Raw genomic sequence first — 20,382 nt, 5'->3', positions numbered from 1 at the left:
CTGGAGGCTACTATGCCAGCCATCTGTCCTATTCATAAAGAGAGAAGCCAGCCATTGTCTCTGCCTCTAGGTCTAGAGCACTGACTCAGATTTTGCCCAGGGAAAGAGGCAGACCGTAAGAACTGAGAGCTCCAAAGATCTCCCGCAAAGAAAATAGGTTTATTTAGAACCGAATGTGGAGAAGTCCAAGCATAACACCAGTTTGGGCACCTGACCTGGGTGGCTCAGTTGGTTAAGCGTCTGCCTTTAGCTCAGGTCATGATCTCAGGATCCTGGGATGGAGCCCGCTTCTTCCTCTCCTTCTGCCCCTCCCCTACTCTCGTGGTTTTTTTCCCCTTTCTTTCTCAAATAAATAAATTAAATCTTTATTAAAAAAAAAGAGAAAATAACACAAATGTCAGTGATAAGCACTTAAGAGAAGGCTGATGGAGAGCTGTCAGCAAAATGGCAGAGCAGGCAGCTCCAAGCTCTCATCCCTCCATAGAAATAAGAAAAACCAAGCAGAAACTATCAGAGCCAACATTGTCAGAACTTTGGAAAACAAAGGTTTACAGCAACCAAGAAAATAGTGAAGCAAGAAAAAGGCAACTTCAAAATAGTAGGAAAGTTTTGTGGCATTTTTACTCTTGCCCACCTCCTCCTCAGTGTAGTGGCAGTCTTGAAGGATATCTACATTCTGAGAATGGGACACCGGTTCTGGAGGGGGTAGAGCATACCCAGGGAAGACACAAGCTCCAAAAACACACAAGACCCCCAAACTTTCACCTTGGGCTGATTCCCTAGGCTCAGTGCAAGTCTGGCTAAGAACTGAAGGACTGCCTCCGCACTGAACCAATGTTCCAAGACAAAAAGGTGCTTTTTTTTGTTTCTTGTTGTTTTTTTTTAGCTCCTGACATGCAAGGAAATCTGTCAAAATGCTAACTGAAAACAAGCTAAGGCACAGAGACACAGATGACCACATACAACAAGGCATATAGTCTTTACAAAAATAGTTTGGCAAAGTTAGTAAACAAATGGACTATTACAGCCTTCAACAATCAAAAAAAAAAAAAATGGTAAACTGGGATGCCTGGATGGCTCAGTTCATTAAGTGTCTGCCTTCGGCTCTGGTTATGATCCCAGGATCCTGGGATGGAGCCCCACATCGGGCTCCTTGCTCAGTGGGGAGCCTGCTTCTCCCTCTGCCTGCCACTCCCCCCCCCCCCCCCCCGCTTGTATGCTCTCTCTCTCTGACAAATAAATAAATTAAATCTTTAAGAAAAAAAAGGTAAATTCTGGGGAAAGGGAAGACTGACTTACAGTATCACCACACTGTTACAGTCAAATGTCCAATTTTCGGGCGCCTGGGTGGCTCAGTTGGTTAAGCGACTGCCTTCAGCTCAGGTCATGATCCTGGAGTCCCAGGATCGAGTCCGGCATCAGGCTCCCTGTTCAGCAGGGAGTCTGCTTCTCTCTCTGACCCTCCCCCCTCTCATGCTCCCTCTATCTCATTCTCTCTCTCAAATAAATAAATAAAATCTTTAAAAAAAAAAAACAAATGTCCAATTTTCTCAAAAAAAAAAAAAAACACAAGGCAAAGAAACAAGAAAGTATGGACAATTCAAAGGAACAAAATAAACTAATAGAAACCATTTTTGAGGAGGTCCAGACATCAGATTTACTACCTAAAAACTTTAAAACAGCCATTTTATCAACAAATGGCACTGGGAAAACTGGGTATCTACATGTAAAAAAATGAAGTTGGACCCTTACCCCATACCATATTTAAAAAATTAACTCAAAATGAATTGAAGACCTAAATATAAGACCTATAAAGTTCCTAGAAGAAAACAGGAAAAAAGCTTCATGACATTGAAATTTAGCAAAGATTTCTTGGATATGACACCAAAAGCACAAGCAACAAAAGCAAAAATAGACAAATAGGACTACATCAAACTTAAAAACTACTGTGCAGCAAAGGACACAATCAGCAGAGTGAAATGTCAACCTATGGTATGGGAGAAAATATTTCAAATCATATCTGATAAGGAGTTAACATCTAGAATATATAAAGAACACCAACAACTCAACAATAACAAAAAACCAAATAACCCAATTAAAAAATGAGCAGAAAAAGACTTGAATAAACATTTCTCCAAAGAAAATATACAAATGGCAAAAAAAACACATGAAAAGATGTTCAACATCATTAGTCATTAGGGAAATACAAATCAAAACCACAATGAGACAGCATCTCATACCTATTAGGATGGCTCCATTAAAAAAAAACAAAACAGGGGTGCCTGGGTGGCTCAGTGGGTTAAGCGTCTGCTTTCAGCTCAGGTCATGATCCCAGTGTCCTGGGATCAAGCCCCATGTCTGGCTCCCTGCTCAGCAGGGAGCCTGCTTCTCCCTCTCCCTCTGCTGCTCCCACTGCTTGTGCTCTCTCACGCTCTTTCTCTCAGATAAATAAATAAAATCTTTAAAAAAAAAAAAAAAAAGCAAAACCCAGAAAGTAAGAAAGTAACAAGTACTGACAAGGATATGGAAGAATGGAGTCCTTGCACATTGCTGGTGGTAATGTAAGAGAACGGCAGTCCCTCAAAAAACCCCCATAGAATTAGCATATGATCCAGCAATTCCCTTCTGGGTACATACTCAAAGAAGTTGAAAACAGGAACTCAAAAAAATACTTGTACACCACTGTTCACAGCAGCATTACTCACAATAGCCAGAAGGTATAAATAACCCAAGTGTCCACTAATAAACAAAATGTGGTAAATACATTCAAGGGAATATTCAGCCATAGAAAAGAATGAAACTCTTTTTTTTTTTTTTTTAAGTAGGCACCATGCTGGGCATGGAGCCCAACGAGGGGCTTGAACTCATGACCCTGAGATCAAGACCTGAGCTGAGATCAAGGGCTGGATGCTTAACCAACTGAGCCACCCAGGCGCCCCAGAAAGGAATGAAATTCTAACACATGCTACAATATGGATGAACCTTAAAGACATCTAAGTGAAATAAGCCAGACACAAAAGGACAAATACTATGATTCTGCTTATATGAGATACCTAAAGTGGTCAAATTCATGGAAACAGGAAGTAGAATGGTGGTTAAAAGGGCTGGAGGGAGAAGGAACTGGAGAGTTACTATTTAATGGGTATGGAGTTTCAGTTTGGGAAGATGTAAAGAGTTCTGGAGAAGGATGGTGGTGATGATTGTACACCTGTGTGACTATACTTAATGCCACTGAACTGTACGCTTAAAAAGTGGAAATGGTAAATTTTGTGATGCATACTCTACCACAATTAAAAAGACACAGACACTAGAAAAATAAATTAAAAATAATAAATTAATTAAAAAGACACAGATACTAAGATACCACTTCACACCTACTAGGATGGCTATTTTAAAAATAAAAATAAAAAACACCAAAAAACCAGAAGATAAGTGTTGGTGAGGATGTGGAGAAACTGGAACCATTATACATTGCAGGTGGGAATGCAGAATGGCACAGCCCCGTGGAAAAGTTTGGCAGTTCCTCAAAAAGTTAAACATAGAATTACCATATGAGGAATGCCTGGGTGGCTCAGTCGGTTAAGCGTCTGCCTTCAGCTCAGGTCATGATCCCAAGGTCCTGGGATGGAGTCCTGCACCAGGATCCCTGCTCAGCGAGGACTCTGCTTCTCCCTCTCCCTCTCTGCCACCCCCCCCGCCCCGCCCCATGCATGCTCTCTCTCAAGTAAATAAATAAAATCTTAAAAAAAAAAAGTTTTGGAAACATAGTGATGATGGTTGTACATTGTGAATATAATTACTGCCATTGAATTGTGCACTTAAAAGGTTAAAATGGCAATTTTTATGCTATATAAGAGCGCCTGGATGGCTTAGTCGTTGGGCGTCTGCCTTCGGCTCAGGTCATGATCCCGGGGTCCCGGGATCGAGCCCCACATCGGGCTCCCTGCTCAGCGGGAAGCCTGCTTCTCATTCTCCCACTCTCCCTGCTTGTGTGCCTTCTCTATCTCTCTGTCAAATAAATAAATCTTAAAAAAAAAAAAATTTATGCTATATATATTTTACAATTCTGAAAAACCTAATGATGTGAAATACCAAAACCAGTGAACTGTACACTTAAAATGTATCAATTCTATGTGCAGATATCAATAAAGCAGTTTTAATAAAGTGTAACTACTGTTGAAAACATCATTAAATGGCAAGTATGTTATATATATTTAGCACAATAAAAGTAATTCCCAAAAAAAGGCAGGTACACCAGAGCACAGGCACCATATTCAAAGCCTAGACAAGAAACACTGCGTGGCTTATTGATCACATTAAGTGTGCTAGAGTCAAGTGTTCAGTATGGGGCACAGTGAATAGCTGCTGAGTCTACAGGGTGGAGGGCTTTAAATAAGAATAACTGAACTAGATGGAACTGGTCACTGAAAGCTAGTTGAGGTTCACTGCATGCTTAAGGGAAGAATTAAATGAATGGAGATGTAGTGCTGTAATCAAGTAAGTTAAGGAAATAACTGGGGCTTCTGGGTGGCTCAGCTGGATAAGCCACTGCCTTCAGCTCGGGTCATGGTCCCGGGGTCCTGGGATCAAGTCCCACATCAGGCTCCCCCTGCTCTGCACGGAGCCTGCTTCTTCCTCTCCCTCTGCCTGCTGCTCCCCCTGCCTGTGTTCTGTGTGTAAGTAAATAAATAAATAAATAAATAAATAAATAAATAAAATCTTTTAAAAAAAAGAAAAGAACTGACAGTTCTTTATGGAGTTCAGTAATACAGGAATCCAGTGCTTTTTGTACTTCTGGGGTTGCTCTACTGACTACTGCTTATCTGTGAATATTTATATAACTTTCCCATGACTGAAGGCTCCATGTGGGCCATTCTTCTGGGTTTGTTTCTTTGTTGTCATTTTCAACCCAACAAACAACTGAACACAGCCTGGGCATTCTAACAATGAACAAAATGTTACCATCGACCTCAATCAACATGTTGGGGCCCATAAAACCCAAATCCCCGAGAAAAATTTAGACAAGTATTAATCGGCTTTTTATCCTTTTCGAAAATGGATTAGTGGTGATTCACTTTTTAAAGGATTTTGATTTTTCAGACAACACGCACGCTGGGTTTTACTCACCGATTTCCTCTGACTCCTGCCCAGAAACTCTAAGCTTGCATTCCTTTGGATAGTGTTTTTGGATTAATTCCCACAGTTCCATGTTGACAAGAGAATTTCTTCGGGTATGGTATCGGGTCCACGAAGAGACCCGGCGGCGACAGAAGGGACAGCATAAACTCGCCTTTTCGACAGTCGATTGGAAGCATGGGTTACAGAGCGTGTGGTTACAAGGCAGTGTTACGGGCTCGATTAGGATTTCCACACAGATGCGGCACTGGCATTCCGACAAGGAGGGGATGGCGGTTTGGGGTACAGCCATTTTAATATGCTAAAAAGGCATGCTCAACATCAATACCTGAAAGAGAGAGAATCTTATTTCCGGCCCAACTACGAAGGAAGGAAATAAACACCTTTGTGTTTAATATTATGCCCAGCAGCGTATCAGAATTCAGAGACTGGGAGCATCACATAACGTCTTGAAGCAAAAAGGCGCTCTGCGATCCAGGGAAACAGGACTACTCTGGAAGGCGGCGTATTTATCCATGTTTAAGACAAATGTCGGGTAAGGAAACGAACCTTTCCGTCGGGAGACCTAGGCTGCTCCGAGGCATTAACACAACCGTTGTGGCAAGGCTGGCAGTGCGCTCCAGCTCTCCCGCGCGGCGGGAGGTACGCGCCAAGTCCCCTCCTCCCTCTTACCAGCTGAGGGTGCTCCCTTAGCTCCCGGCAGCCAAGCCCGAGGCCGCCCAGGCCCGAAGCTTCGGGGCCTCAGCTCCGAGAAGAACGCTGTTTCCGCCCGGACGCCGAGCTGCGCGGGAGCAGGACTTCCGTTTTACCGTTGTTGTGGCGGCAGCACGCGAGCCCCCACATTCCAGCTTTCGTGCACCTGGAGCCGTTTACCGGCGCTCTGAGCCCACAGTCCCCTTCCTTAGGTCCGCCAAAAATACCTAATCTTAGCAGTGGTGCCGTAGCAACCCGACAAGTCTAGCGACGTCACAACTGCCCACCCAAACGGCCCCTCCCACCCAGAGAACGACGCAAGGGCCGACACAGCTGACGTTCGGCGGGGCGGGACTTCCGGGTCCTGTGAGCGCCGCCCGCCCCGCCCCGGCCCGCCCCCTGCCGGGTGGAGGGCCCTCCCCTCGCGTTGCAGTGCCTTCCGCTGCGGAAACTCCTGAGTGTCGTGAGGATGATCTCTGGCAGAAAAAGGGAAGCCTCGAGGCAAATTAAAGACCAAACAGAAATTTTAAAAATTCTTCCCTCTTCTTAAAATTCTAGTCCTCAGGCTACTATTCTGTTTCTGCTATCTTGTACCAAACCTCTTAGGTCGCTTTCTAGAGTTCTTAGGAAGCATCTCCTAGGTTGATCTCCTAGAAAGGATGTGGCCAGAGAATTCGCAAACTTGATACAGTTTAACACGCACTGCCCGTGCCTTCTCTGACACACCCCTTCTGAAGTCTGAGGCCTAGGGATGGCTTGTTTTAGGATTGCCTTCCCTTCTAAGTGTTGTCCAAAACTGACTTCTTGTGTTCCGGGGCCGAAATTTGTAAGGCAAAGACAGAGCTTGGGTATAAAGGAAGATAGTTTATTGCTTCGCCGGGCGAAGGAAGCTGCAGCAGGCTGATGCCTCCAAGACTGCAAGCCCGCCCAGGGCAAAAGGTTGAGGGATTCGGTAGGCATTACAGGATCTGGGCAGTTTCGACAGGAATCTGGTACGTGCTGTCCCCACGTTTCTTATGTTTTCAAGGTGGTCTCAGGACTAGCGCTGCCATGGGCCATCCAAGTCTCATTACTAAGTATCTACATCACCCAGTTCTTGGAACAAAAGGTTCTACAGAAAAACAAGTGAAAGGGAGGGGAGGCCTCAAGAATGAGGAAGAGAACAATTCGTGCAGTTTAAAGTCAAGATTTGCTGAAGCATTAGTGTGTCCATCTTAATTTCCATCCATTCATTTCTTCTTTATTTTTATTTTTTAAATCATGTTATTAATTTTTTTAATATTTGTTTCAGGGGTACAGGTCTGTGATTCATCAGTCTTATATAATACCCAGTGCTCATTACAACACATACCGTCCCCAGTGTCTATCACCCAGCCACCCCATTCCCCCACTGCCCTCCCCTCCAGCAATCCTCAGTTTGCTTCCTAAGATTTAGAGTCTCTTATGGTTTGTCTCCCTCTCTGGTTTCATCTTTTTTCATTTTTTCCTCTCTTCCTGTATGATCCTCTGCCTTGTTTCTTAAATTCCATATATCAGTGAGATTATATGATGATTGTCTTTCTCTGATTGACTTATTTCGCTTAGCATAATACCCTCTAGTTCCATCCACGTCCTTGCAAATGACAAGATTTCATTTTTGATGGCTGCGTAACATTCCATTATATATATATTCCATTGTATATATATCACCACATCTTCTTTACCCATTCATCTGTTGATGGACATCTAGGCTCTTTCCATAGTTTGGCTATTATGGACATTGCTGCTATAAACATTGGGGTGCAGGTGCCCCTTCAGATCACTACATTTGTATCTTTGGGGTAAATACCCAGTAGTGCAATTGCTGGGTCCTAGGGTAGTTCTATTTTTAACCTTTTGAGGAACCTCCATACTGTTTTCCAGAGTGGCTGCACCAGCTTGCATTCCCACCAACAGTGTAGGAGGGTTCCCCTTTCTCCGCATCTTTGCCAACATCTGTCGTTTCCTGACTTGTTAAGGTTAGCCATTCTGACCAATATGAGGTAGTTTCTCATTGAGGTTTTGATCTGTATTTCCCTGATACCGAGTGATGTTGTGCACTTTCATGTGTCTGTTAGCCATTTGGATATTTTCTTTGCAGAAATGTCTGTTCATGGGGCGCCTGGGTGGCTCAGATGGTTAAGTGTCTGCCTTCAGCTCAGGTCATGATCCCAGGGTCCTGGGATTGAGTCCTGCATTGGGCTCCTTGCTCAGCGGGGAGCCTGCTTCTCCCTCTCCTTCTGCCTCTCCCCCTGCTCATGCTCTCTCTCTCGGTATCTCTGTGTCTCAAATGAATAAATAAAATCTTTAAAAAAAAAAAAAAAAGAATGTCTGTTCATGTCCTCTACCCATTTCTTGATTGGATTATTTGTTCTTTGGGTGTTGAGTTTGATAAGTTCTTTACAGATTTTGGATACTAGTCCTTTATCTGATATGTCATTTGCAAATATCTTCCCCCGTTCTGTTGGTTGTCTTTTGATTTTGTTGACTGTTTCCTTTCCTTGGCAAAAGCTTTTTATCTTGATGAAGTCCCAATCGTTCATTTTTGCTTTTGTTTCCCTTGCCTTTGGTGACGTGTCTAGCAAGAAGTTGCTGTAGCCGAGGTTGAAGAGGTTGCTGCCTGTGTTCATCTCAAGGATTTTGATGTATTCCTGTCTCACATTGAGGTCTTTCATCCATTTTGAGTCTATTTTTGTGTATAGTGTAAGGAAATGGTCCAGTTTCATTCTTCTGCATGTGGCTGTCCAATTTTCCCAACACCATTTGTTGAAGAGACTTTTTTCCATTGGACATTCTTTCCTGCTTTGTCGAAGATGAGTTGACCATTGAGTTGAGGGTCCATTTCTGGGCTCTCTATTCTGTTCCATTGATCTATGTTCCTGTTTTTGTGCCAGTACCATACTGTCTTGATGATGACAGCTTTGTAATAGAGCTGGAAGTCCAGAATTGTGGTACCTCCAGCTTTGCTTTTCTTTTTCAACATTCCTCTGGCTATTCGGGGTCTTTTCTGGTTCCATACAAATTTTAGGATTATTTGTTCCAGTTCTGTGAAAAAAGTGGATGGTATTTTGACAGGGATTGCATTGAATGTGTAGATTGCTCTAGGTAGCATAGACATTTTAACAATATTTGTTCTTCCAATCCATGAGCATGGAATGTTTTTTTTTTTTTTCATGGAATGTTTTTCATTTCTTTGTCTTTCTCAATTTTTTTCATGAGTGTTCTATATTTTCTGAGTATAGATCCTTTCCCTCTTTGGTTAGGTTTATTCCTAGGTGTCTTATGGTTTTGGGTGCAATTGTAAATGGGAGAGAAACTCCTTAATTTCTCTTTTTTCTGTCTCATTTTTGGTGTATAGAAATGCAACTGATTTTTATATCTTGCCACTTTGCTGAATTCCTGTATGAGTTCTAGCAATTTTGGGGTGGAGTCTTTTGGGTTTTCCACATAGAGTATCATGTCATCTGCAGAGTGAGAGTTTGACTTCTTTGCCGATTCAGATGCCTTTTATTTCTTTTTGTTGTCTGATTGCTGAGGCTAGGACTTCTAATACTATGTTGAACAGCAGTGGTGATAGTGGACATCCTTGCCATGTTCCTGACCATAGGGGTAAAGCTCTTAGTTTTTCCCTATTGAGAATGATATTCGCTGTGGGTTTTTCATAAATGGCTTTTATGATTTTGAGGTATGTACCCTCTATCCCTACACAGTGGAGAGTTTTTTGGTTTTTTTTTAAGATTTTATTTATTTATTTGACAGAGACACAGTGAGAGCAGGAACACAAGCAGGGGGAGTGGGAGAGGGAGAAGCAGGCCTCCTGCCGAGCAGGGAGCCCGACACGGGGCTCGATCCCAGGACCCTGGGATCATGACTTGAGCCGAAGGCAGACACTTAACTAACAACTGAGCCACCCAGGTGCCCCCAGTGGAGAGTTTTAATCAAGAAAGGATGCTGTACTTTGTCAAATGCTTTTTCTGCATCTATTAAGAGTATATCATATGGTTCTTGTCCTTTCTTTTATTTATGTAGCGTATCACATTGATTGATTTGCGGATGTTGAACCACCCTTGCCGCCCAGGAATAAATCCCACTTGGTCGTGGTGAATAATCCTTTTAAACCATTCATTCATTTTTTAAAAAAATATTTTGTTTAGGGCGCCTGGGTGGCTCAGTTGGTTAAGCGACTGCCTTCGGCTCAGGTCATGATCCTGGAGTCCCTGGATCGAGTCCCGCATCGGGCTCCCTGCTCGGCAGGGAGCCTGCTTCTCCCTCTGACCCTCCCCCCTCTCATGTGCTCTCTCTCTCTCATTCTCTCTGTCTCAAATAAATAAATAAAATCTTTAAAAATATATATATATTTTGTTTATTTATTTGACAGAGAGAGAGATAGCGAGAGCAGGAACACAAGCAGGGGGAGTGGGAGAGGGAGAAGCAGGCTTCCCGCAGAGCAGGGAGCCCAATGTGGGGCTCGATCCCAGGATCTTGGGATCATGACCTGAGCTGAAGGCAGATGCTTAATGACTGAGCCACCCAGCTGCCCCCATCCATTCATTTCTATAGCAGTTTCATAGGGCTTGGAAAACAAACTACAGGGCTGCCTCGATCCTGGGGCTTAGCTGTCATGTGCATCATTTATGGTGTACTCCTGTATTATTAAATTTCAATCTAGAACAATCAAAATTACAAAGGAGGTAAAAAGCATTTTAACATTTTATGCATTCTGAAATAAGTTTTTCCACTTTGATACTAAGTTCTTGTGCTGACACCTGATCCTACCATTTTGAATTCTATGAAAAAAGTAGGTTTTGGGACACCTGGCTGGCTCAGTTGGTAGAGCATGCGACTCTTTTTTTTTTTTCTTTTAAGATTTTATTTATTTATTTGACAGAGAAAGACACAGCGAGAGAGGGAACACAAGCAGGGGGGAGTGGGAGAGGGAGAAGCAGGCTCCCCGCCAAGCAGGGAGCCCGATGCGGGACTCGATCCAGGGACTCCAGAATCATGACCTGAGCCGAAGGCAGTCGCTTAACCAACTGAGCCACCCAGGCGCCCGAGCATGCGACTCTTGATCTCATGTGATCTTGGGCCCCACGCTGGGTGTAAAGATTACTTAAAAATTAAAAAAAAAGAAAAGTAGGTTTTGGCTAGAAAAACCACAGGAATGAAATAGATTGATCCCTAGTACTTAAGAACCAAACCAAGAGGCAGAAAATAGAATGATCGTTGCCAGGGGCTGGGAGAGTTACTGTTTAATGGGTACAGAGTTTGTTTTCAGATGGATGGTAGTAATGGTTGCACAATATTATGAATGTATATAATACACTGAACTGTCCACTTAAAAATTGTTAAGGTGTTAAATTTTGTTATATGTATTTTACCACAATAAGAAAAAATTTTTAAACAACAAAACCAAAAGAAAAGGAAAGGAAAAGAAAAGAAAAGAAAAAAAACAACCTGAAAAAAAACCGAGGCCTGAGTTTTTGAGGAAATGTTACATAGATGTGGAGGAAGAGAAGAAAATCACTGTGTGAATACAGTCTTTAAGGTCTTTTGGGTTTGCTGAGACCATTCAGGTTGGCCAGATGGTTTCAGATGGAGATAAACCAAGGATGTGTGGGCCCTTGGTAGAGAGTTTTGGGAACTTTCATTTTGTTTTAATGTGAATTCAGAAACCTGTTGTTGTCAATCCACTTGTCCATGATATCAACACCTTAGCCTAAAATTTCAGCTCCCTAATATGGTCCCAACCTTCTTTTCCCTGTGGAACCCCCCTTTATTCTTTCTTTTTTTTTTTAAGGTTTATTTGAGAGAGAGAGAGAGAGCATGAGCGCAGTGGAGAGGGGCACAGGGAGAGGGAGAGAAACTCAAGCAGACTCTGTGCTGAGTGTGGAGCCAGATTTGAGGCTGGATCCCATGTCCCCAAGATCATGACCTGAGCTAAAACCAAGAGACGGACACCCAACAGACTGAGCCACCCAGAAGCCCCCTCCCATTATCCTTTTATTTTTTTAAAAATATTTTATTTATTTAACAGAGAGAGACACAGCGAGAGAGGGAACACAAGCAGGGGGAGTGGGAGAGGGAGAAGCAGGCTTCCTGCCGAGCAGGGAGCCTGATGTGGGGCTCGATCCCAGGACCCTGAGATCATGACCTGAGCCGAAGGCAGACGCCTGACAACTGAGCCACCCAGGTGCCCCCCCCATTATCCTTTCAAACATTCAACTATGATCTAGTCGCTAGCATCCAGATCTTGTGCTTTCTGGCCATAGTTTGAAATCTTAACTCATGAGTTACTTTGGTGCTTTGCCTACTTGAAGGATCAATTCAATGTGCTTCCTCCAGGAAGTAGTCCTCAATCTTCAATCACACAGTGATAACCCTCCTCTGAACTCACCTAATCATGTATTGCCTACTGATAGTGGTTTTTACTGTAGTCTTATTATTTAACTCTTAACATTTTAATTTATATGTTCAGGTATTTATGTCTGTGTAATGGATACATTTTATGTGCTTCCTCAGATTTCCTTGGCCTTGTTTACTTTCTGGACCCATAGTCCCATCGCTTCTCGGCCTTTTGACTAAGATCAAGTGTGGACCCATAGTCCCTTGCTCTGCCTGGGGCTGACCAGTTGCATTTCTAGAATCTCTAGCTCTTTCTACCACTTCTGGACTCCAGTGAAACATTGCACTGAGCAAGGCAGGCACTGGCTTTCTACTGGCTGCTGGGAGGACTTAAATGATGCATCCTGGAAGTAGAGTGGTGGGGGGCAGTTACTCCCCATGGAACAAACTTCAGCCAACTGAAAACAGTAGACTAAGTGAGCATGACAGAGAAATTCCCTTTCCATCTTCCTTCCAAGGCATGGTTTCTCCAGTGTGTCTGGGGAGGACAAGGAAAAAAAAGTGCATTTTTTTTTCAAGATTTTATTTATTTTTTACTATTTATTTGTTTATTTGAGAGAGAGTGAGAGAGAGTGAGCAAGGTGAGGAGCAGAGGGAGAAGCAGGCTCCCTGCTGAGCAGAGAGACCAACACGGGGCTCAATCCCAGGATCCTGGGATCATGACCTGAGCCGAAGGCAGCCGCTTAACCGACTGAGCCACCCAGGCGCCCCTCAAGATTTTATTTTTAAGTCATCTCTACACCCAACATGGGGCTCAAACTTACAACCTTGAGAGCAAGAGTCTAATGCTCTACCAGCTGAGCCAGCCAGATGCTCCAAGACTGAGTGCATTTATCTACCAAGCAAGCTGCTGTGTCATGGCTCATTTTCAAAGAGGGCCAGCAAGGTAATACATCATATCGTATTACTTCGAATCCTCTACCTAACTCCTTCCAGAATGTTACCTCATTTTGGTTAATCTGAATTTGTACCTCCCAAATAATGCATAAGCACTTAACCTTTACCTGGAAGACAGGGTCCACATTTTTAAATGTTTCTGTTATTCACAGCACCTAGTACATGGCATTTGGTGTTCAATAAAATTTTTTTAAGATTTTATTTTTAAGTAATTTCTATATCCATTATGGGGCTTAAACCTACAACCCTGAGATCAAGAATCATGTGCTTTATCAACTGAGCCAGTCAGGCGCCCCAATAGATGCTTTAATATATAGTCAATGTGTAAGAGTTCCCTTTCCAGTGTAAAATAACTATGGTAGTGTACTGGAGAGAAAGTGCATAACATACAATATATATTAGGTGTTTTTATTGTTTTTTTGTCTTCTAGTATATAGTACATTCACATGGTTCAAAATTCAAAATGTACAAAATGGAGTAACAGTGAAAAGAATTCCTCCTACCTTTGACCCCTAGCCTCTTCATTTTTTTCCCTGAGAGAACCAATGTTCTTACTTTCTAATGTATCTCTCCAGAAGAAGCTTATGAAGTTTATGGATATATTAGCTTGTGTGTGTGTGTGTGTGTGTGTGTGTTTGTTTTTGCCCTTTTTTCTACTTAACAATATATAGGAAATATTTTAAAATAATACATCTTGGTAATAACTCCTTATCATTTTACAGTTACACAAAGAACTTCTTCATTCTCTTATATTGCTACACAGAAAGTATCCATTGTATCAATTTATCATAGTTTGTTTAAGGCTCCCCCCACTTTTGCTATAAAAATAAGCCTGTGATAAATTGTACATACATCTTCTTTTCTCCATTTGCAAGATAAACTGCTAGAAGTAGAATCTCTTGGTCATCAAAGTTAGCTTCTGACTGATGGCATCAACTCTTTTAGGGATGACTTTTGCTCTTCGGGGGACCTCGCTGCTTTCCCCTTCCCAATGACCTGCACAGCCCTCAGCAAACTATCCTGCAGAGCCTGGTTCTTTACCATGTTAGTGATCAGGAAAGTGACATCCCTGATATACATCTGCCTCACTTTAGCACCATAGTATTCTGCCTTGTTACCATGGGCAATAAAGAAGGTACAAAGTGCTGTGATATCTCCTTCTTGCAGCCCACACTCCTCCAGGACAGACTCCCACATGACTCTAACGCGCTGGTTCTTGACTTTTCGTCTCAGGACAGAGGCTAAGGTGGGAAGACCTTGCACCAGGTCTGGCAGCTTCTCCAGCACACGAGTGTGCAAGCAGATGAGTACTTCGATGACGTAGCTGTATAAAATATTCAGTTCCATTGAAGTGAATCTACAAAAAATGTGGAGAGCTTCTTAATCAGTAGAACTCCTTATGTACAAACATAAAGCTAATTCTATCAGGATACAACCCACGAGAAGAACCAGCGGTTGTATTTTAGAAAATATTTTAGAATAGGGCCTGCACTACATGGGATAGCTTCGTTCTCAGGCCCCTCACACTACACATTTCTCGACAGCAAAGGAGTTATGTCACCCATCTCTGTGCTAGCAAGACACTGTCAGACGAGAGACACTGTGACGAGATGTATATGGCAGTACTGGTGAATCAATGGGTGCTCAAATTAATCTTTTTTGAATGAATTGACCTCTGAAAATATAATTTCTTCACAACCCATTGAAGTTTAAGTTTAGAATGACCACTGCAAGCTTTCACAAAGCCACATAATTCCACCTCTTTCTCACTGGATACTCACTTGGTTGCCAGAACTGCTCTCCACAGCTCATCTTGGGCTGCCTGGCTTGCCAGAGCCTTGCTATGCTCTTCAAATCTCTGGGTCAGACCATCCTTGGTGCAGTCCAGTTCTTTAAACTGTGCTTCTAAAGCTTGGAGTTTGTGGTCTACTCTATAGGATGAAAGAATCAAGCGGGACTTTAGGACAAGGGACAAAACCTTAGTTTTGCCTTAAGGTAAAGCTCTAATACATTGTTTATAACCGCCATTAATTTGGGCAGCTACTTAAATGATGAACAGATGTTCCTATTTGCCGTTCGCTCTAACCATCATCCTACGTCCTATATTCCTTATATTGCCAAACCTTTTAATCGTCTGATTACTTGAATTATCTGCCATGTCTTGATTTTTCTATTGTACTTTATATTTTCAAAAGTATTTTAGGGGCACCTGGCTGGCTGAGTCAGTGGAGCCTGCAACTCTCAATCTCAGGGTCTTGAGTTCAAGCCCCACATTGGGCATGGAGCCTACTTTAAGAAAAGAAGTACTTTTTTTTTTTAAGATTATTTATTTATTTATTTGACAGAGAGAGACACAGTGAGAGAGGGAACACAAGCAGGGGGAGTGGGGGAGGGAGAAGCAGGGTTCCCACCGAGCAGGGAGCCCGATGCAGGGCTCGATCCCAGGACCCTGGGATCATGACCTGAGCCGAAGGCAGGCGCTTAACGACTGAGCCACTCAGGCACCCTGAAAAGAAGTACTTTAAATACAAGCATTACTTTGATTCTCACAACAACCATAAGAAATGAAGCAGTCATTTTTATCATTTTACAGATAAAGAAATTGAGGGGTGCCTGGCTGGCTCAGTCAGAAGAGCATGAGACTCTTGATCTCGGGGTCATGAGTTCAAGCCCTACATGGATGTAGAGATTACTAAAAAAAATAAATAAACTTTACAGATAAAGAAATTGAGTCTCCAAAAGATTGAAACCTAATGTCATAGCTAGCTAGTGCTGGGACCAGTATTTAATAAGGTGTATTTCTCTATTTTGACTGCCCAAATTCTATCCTACCTTCAGGATAAGCTCATTTCCACTGTTTGCTTGAATTCCCTAGCCTTTCTGCCTGGAGATCACCCTGCCGACTTAATTTTCAAAGGGACTGCCTTCATTACCTGTCACTCCCCACCTCCAGCTTTATTTTTAGAGTTAGCATTTCATGAATGAAATTGTAAGCTTTTGGAGGGAGGGAATCAGAGACTATTTCTGAGACATCTTTTAAAAAAAAAAAATTTTTTTTTTTTTTAAGATTTTATTTATTTGCGAGAGAGAGAGAATGAGAGACAGAGAGCATGAGAGGGAGGAGAGTCAGAGGGAGAAGCAGAGTCCCCGCCGAGCAGGGAGCCCGATGCGGGACTCGATCCTGGGACTCCAGGATCACGACCTGAGCCGAAGGCAGCCGCTTAACCGACTGAGCCACCCAGGCGCCCCTCTGAGACATCTTTATTTATACCTGTCCCCTAATACCTAGCAAAGGCCTTAGACAGAAGTAATAAAATAACGTCTCATCTGATTCACATCCCTGATGTGAATGAGTTGCTGAGCTGTGTAACCCAACATGGGCATTTGGGGTAGCTCTGAACAACCTTAATCATCAGGGGGCGCTGTGGCACCAGAATTATGTCAAACTGAATCACAGGGAACTGAAACAACACAACTCACTTGCCTGAAGACCCCCACATTGTTTTTCATGAAAGAAGTGATAGATAAATACACATACCACTTCCCTGAGCTTCCAAGTCCCCAGTGACCTGAATACTCTTAGAGTTGCCCAGGTTCTGTCCTTGGCCATCTTTTCTTCTTGGTCCTCACTTTATCTCAAGGCTAATTCAGCTTCAGGTACCACATCTCTCCTAAGCTCTAGACCTGTTATCTTTAACTGTGTTTTGTGCATCTCCACCTGGATGGAGACGTCAAACTCAACTGTCCTAAACTGAACCTGCTAACTATCCCCCCCAACCACCCCAATCATCAGAAATTACTATGGTGGAATTTTCTCACTGTTTTGGATATTTTATTTACATATAGATAAGGCCCTCTATGAAATGTGTGGTGTTTCGTAGGAGTGTAAGCCTGCAGGACCTAATATGGCAGCAGTCTCCGTTTGCATGTCGAAACAATGTCATCTGGCATACTGTTGGTATTCACTTTGACACCTTTAAGACTATATTGCTTATAGGTCATCTCTAGGTTGAACTCTGGAGGGAAACTCTAGCTTGTCAGTCAGTATAAAAGTTCACAATGATTAACAGTTTTTGGGAAGCCTCTCACCAAAAGGCATTCCCACACCATTCCAAATAAATCCTAAACAACATGTCTGCAAATCCAAGTCTGCTTTCTACTACAATCCCCCAGTTTAGTTAGTGATATCACCATCTATTCAATTGCTTGAACTAGAAATCTCAGAATAATTTTTACCTTTTTTTTCCTTCCTCTCCATTAATGCCTCTAAACTATCCCTTCCTCTCCATCACCACTAAACCAGTTAATAACTATTTTCACTTTGACCTAGGATTATAGTAGCCTAACTGAATCCTTGCTTTCAATTTCTGCTACTTCTAATCCATCCTCTAGAAATATGCTTCTTTTTTTTTAAGATTTTTAAAAAATTTATTTATTTGTCAGAGAGAGAGGAAGAAAGAAAGCACAAGCAGGGGAAGCATCAGGCAGAGGGAGAAGTAGGCTTCCCACTGAGCAGGGAGCCCAATATGGGACTTGATCCCAGGACCCTGGGATCATGACCTAAGCTGAAGGCAGACACTTAACCAGCTGAGCCACCCAGGCATCCCTAGAAATATACCTCTAAAACACAATTCTGTTCATGTAACTCAACTGATTATCTATGTTGTCCATTGATACAGTTAGAGCCAAATTGGATATCCTCAGGAGGATGAACATAAAGCCCTTAGCCCTTTGCTCCCTTCTTCTGACAGTCCTCTCATATCCTAGTCACTAACCACTTGTGACATCTAGCAGCTGACTGAACACAGCACACGATTCCAGGCTTCTGTGGCTTCCAAGTACTTTTCCTCACTCCAGAATTCCTTCCCATATTTTTCTTTCTCATAACTTTTTACTCATACTTTAAGGTCCAGCTTAAATGTCTCTCTGTGAAGTGTTCCTTTTCCTAGTATAAAAGGCAAAATTAATTGATCCTTTCTTCATGTTCTCATAGCCCTTTAGGAACATTACCATCGTAAGGTCATAAGGTCAATCACATTCTAGTATTTATGAATACTTCTGTTATCCATATAGGCTTTGAGCTCCTTGAGGACAGAAACCGTATTTTACTTATTTTGTATACCTAGAATATAGCACATGCATTAATTGAATGGAATTCACCTGGGAGTAATTTTTCTTTCTTGTTTAGTTATATATATTTTTAACCTGGAAGACTTAAACCACTTTAAACAGAGACAGAATTCTAATTAGCATGTCTATAGTTCTTTGCCTATTTTTATTCTTTATTCTTCTCTTACCCATCTTCCCAGAAAAGCAGGCAATGCTTGCTCCCTCCCTGTAGCCCTTAGCAACCTTTTCATTGCCTCCTTCAAGGATATCAGGGCTGTGGTCTCATTGTTCATCTTCTTAAGGCAAAATGAAAGGAAACCAAACAAGGAAAACAAAAACCTAATGGAGGTTTGAATCCAGGGTTTTCTGCTGTCTTCCACTCAGCAACAGGCACCAGCAGTATGAGTATTTGATCTAATTCTGCCTGAAAGGTCACTCAGTACAAGAAGCTTTTAATAGCTTGTACATCCAAATATAGTTCCAGAGAACTCATCTTGTGAGCACAGGTGTCTTAGAACGCACATATTTGCTTTTGTAAAATGAGCCATAGTACATCAACATAGCAAAACAATCAGATGTAATCGTGGCTCTGTGTGTATTCCAATAAATGTATATATGGTTATATACAAGGGTTAAATTTGATGGAAATATTACTCTCAAATTTTAACAGCTTCATTATTCAACTATAATCTAAATTAGGTTTAAAGAGATCCCCAGACTTTCTATGATGTATTGTACCAATGCTAAAAATCTAATCATCCTTAGAAACTAATAAATATAATTTATTATATTTATATATATAAAATATAAAACTAATAAATACTTATTGAGAGTTTCTAGTATTAGATTAAGTATTGAAAATAAAAACAGACAGGGGTGCCTGGGTGGCTCAGTCAATTAGAGGTCCAACTCTTGATTTCGGCTCAGGTCATGATCTCGGGGTCGTGAGATTGAGCCCCGTGCTGGGTGTGGAGCCTGCTTAAGATTCTCCTCTCTCTGTCGTGCTGTCTCTCTCTCTAAAAATAGATACATACATTCATACATACATATGTATATATATAAATACATAAATAAGGAAATAAACACAGACATAAAACAGGACCCCTGAATTCAATGTGTTTAAAGTCTAATTGGGAAGACAGGACATATACTTAAAAAGAAAATGTATATAAAATGTTGTGCACCAAATAGGTACAGACCATAGAAATCATAGATGAGAGAGTAAGTCACTAAAGCCTTGGGTAATTGAGAAATGCTAACATTGAAGGTAGGATTTGGGCTTAGCCTTAAAGGAAAAGTAAGTCTCTGATTATCAGAGAAGATAGAGAAGGGTATTACCAACTGGAGTAATGTGCGCAAAATCACAAAGCAAGGTACATGGTGCAGTCAGGAAACAATGGGTGGATATGCCTTAAGCAAAAAATTCATGTGAGGAAAAAAACAACATTTAATAAGATCTTAATACAATTTTATTTATTAAAAAAACATCTAATAGGATCTTAATATTTATTTATTTGTTTGTTTGTTTGACAGAGAGAGAGAGCACAAGCAGGGGGAGCAACAGAGGGTGAGGGAGAAGCAGAGAGCCCACCATGGGGCTCGATCCCAGGACCCTGGCATCATGACCTGAGCTGAAAGCACATGCTTAACAATCTGAGCCATTCAGGTGCCCCTGTATAAATAAAATCTTAAAACAAAAAACAAAACAAAACTCAGCCACGTTTTACCATTTTTAAGTGTATGGTTCTGTGGCATTAAGAACATTTACCCTGTTGCCCAACCACCACCACCATCCTTCTCCAGAACATTTTCATCTTCCCCAGCTGAAATTCTATACCCATTAAATACCAACTCCACATTCTCCCCTCTCAGTCCTGGAAACTACCATTCTACTTTTTGTCCCTATGAATTTAAGTCCTCTAGGTCCTCATATAAGTGGAATCGTATACTATTTGTCCCTTTGTGACTGGGAAGAAAGCTTTTCTGGTGACAAAACACACACACATAGTAGAAATGGTCTCTCTTCATCCCTCCTATTGTTGAATCTTCATGTAATGCCTGGTACTGCAGCAATCACCCTTTTATGACCGTGAGGGGAACCAGCCACAGAGAACAAGCCAGGACAGC

General features: G+C 42.0%; 2 protein-coding genes across 3 annotated transcripts in view; both read right to left on the bottom strand.

Annotated features, from left to right (window-relative positions):
* The window catches only part of RNF168 (ring finger protein 168), a 41,692-nt gene extending 35,526 nt beyond the window's left edge, over positions 1-6,166 (bottom strand). For both annotated transcript variants that reach the window (XM_034999909.1, XM_034999910.1), the window contains exon 1: positions 5,128-6,166. In XM_034999909.1, the coding sequence (XP_034855800.1) occupies positions 5,128-5,428 (301 nt within the window). In that variant the 5' untranslated portion in view covers positions 5,429-6,166. The remainder of the gene's footprint in view (positions 1-5,127) is intronic.
* A 6,823-nt stretch (positions 6,167-12,989) lies between these two features.
* On the bottom strand, positions 12,990-18,681 carry SMCO1 (single-pass membrane protein with coiled-coil domains 1). The gene is made up of 3 exons (XM_034990299.1): positions 18,499-18,681; positions 14,928-15,077; positions 12,990-14,503 (listed from the first exon to the last, which is right to left on the bottom strand). The coding sequence occupies exons 1-3, from the start codon at positions 18,546-18,548 to the stop codon at positions 14,059-14,061; spliced, it is 645 nt and encodes a 214-aa protein (XP_034846190.1). The 5' UTR covers positions 18,549-18,681; the 3' UTR covers positions 12,990-14,058.
* Positions 18,682-20,382: the final 1,701 nt, after the last annotated feature.

Source organism: Mirounga leonina, unplaced genomic scaffold (assembly GCF_011800145.1).
Source record: "Mirounga leonina isolate KUSES-001 unplaced genomic scaffold, KU_Mleo_1.0 Mir_115, whole genome shotgun sequence".
NCBI classification, from domain to species: domain Eukaryota; kingdom Metazoa; phylum Chordata; class Mammalia; order Carnivora; family Phocidae; genus Mirounga; species Mirounga leonina.
Note: the sequence above shows the minus strand (reverse complement) of the source record. Positions and strands in the feature narration are given on the sequence as shown.

Excerpts from the sequence above, each read along its gene's own strand:
- SMCO1 (XM_034990299.1), bottom strand. The coding sequence starts at position 18,548 with ATGAACAATGAGACCACAGCCCTGATATCCTTGAAGGAGGCAATGAAA. Across the intron at positions 15,078-18,498 it reads TTGAAGGAGGCAATGAAAAG|AGTAGACCACAAACTCCAAG; the intron begins GTTGCTAAGGGC and ends TTCATCCTATAG. Across the intron at positions 14,504-14,927 it reads AGAGCAGTTCTGGCAACCAA|ATTCACTTCAATGGAACTGA; the intron begins GTGAGTATCCAG and ends CATTTTTTGTAG.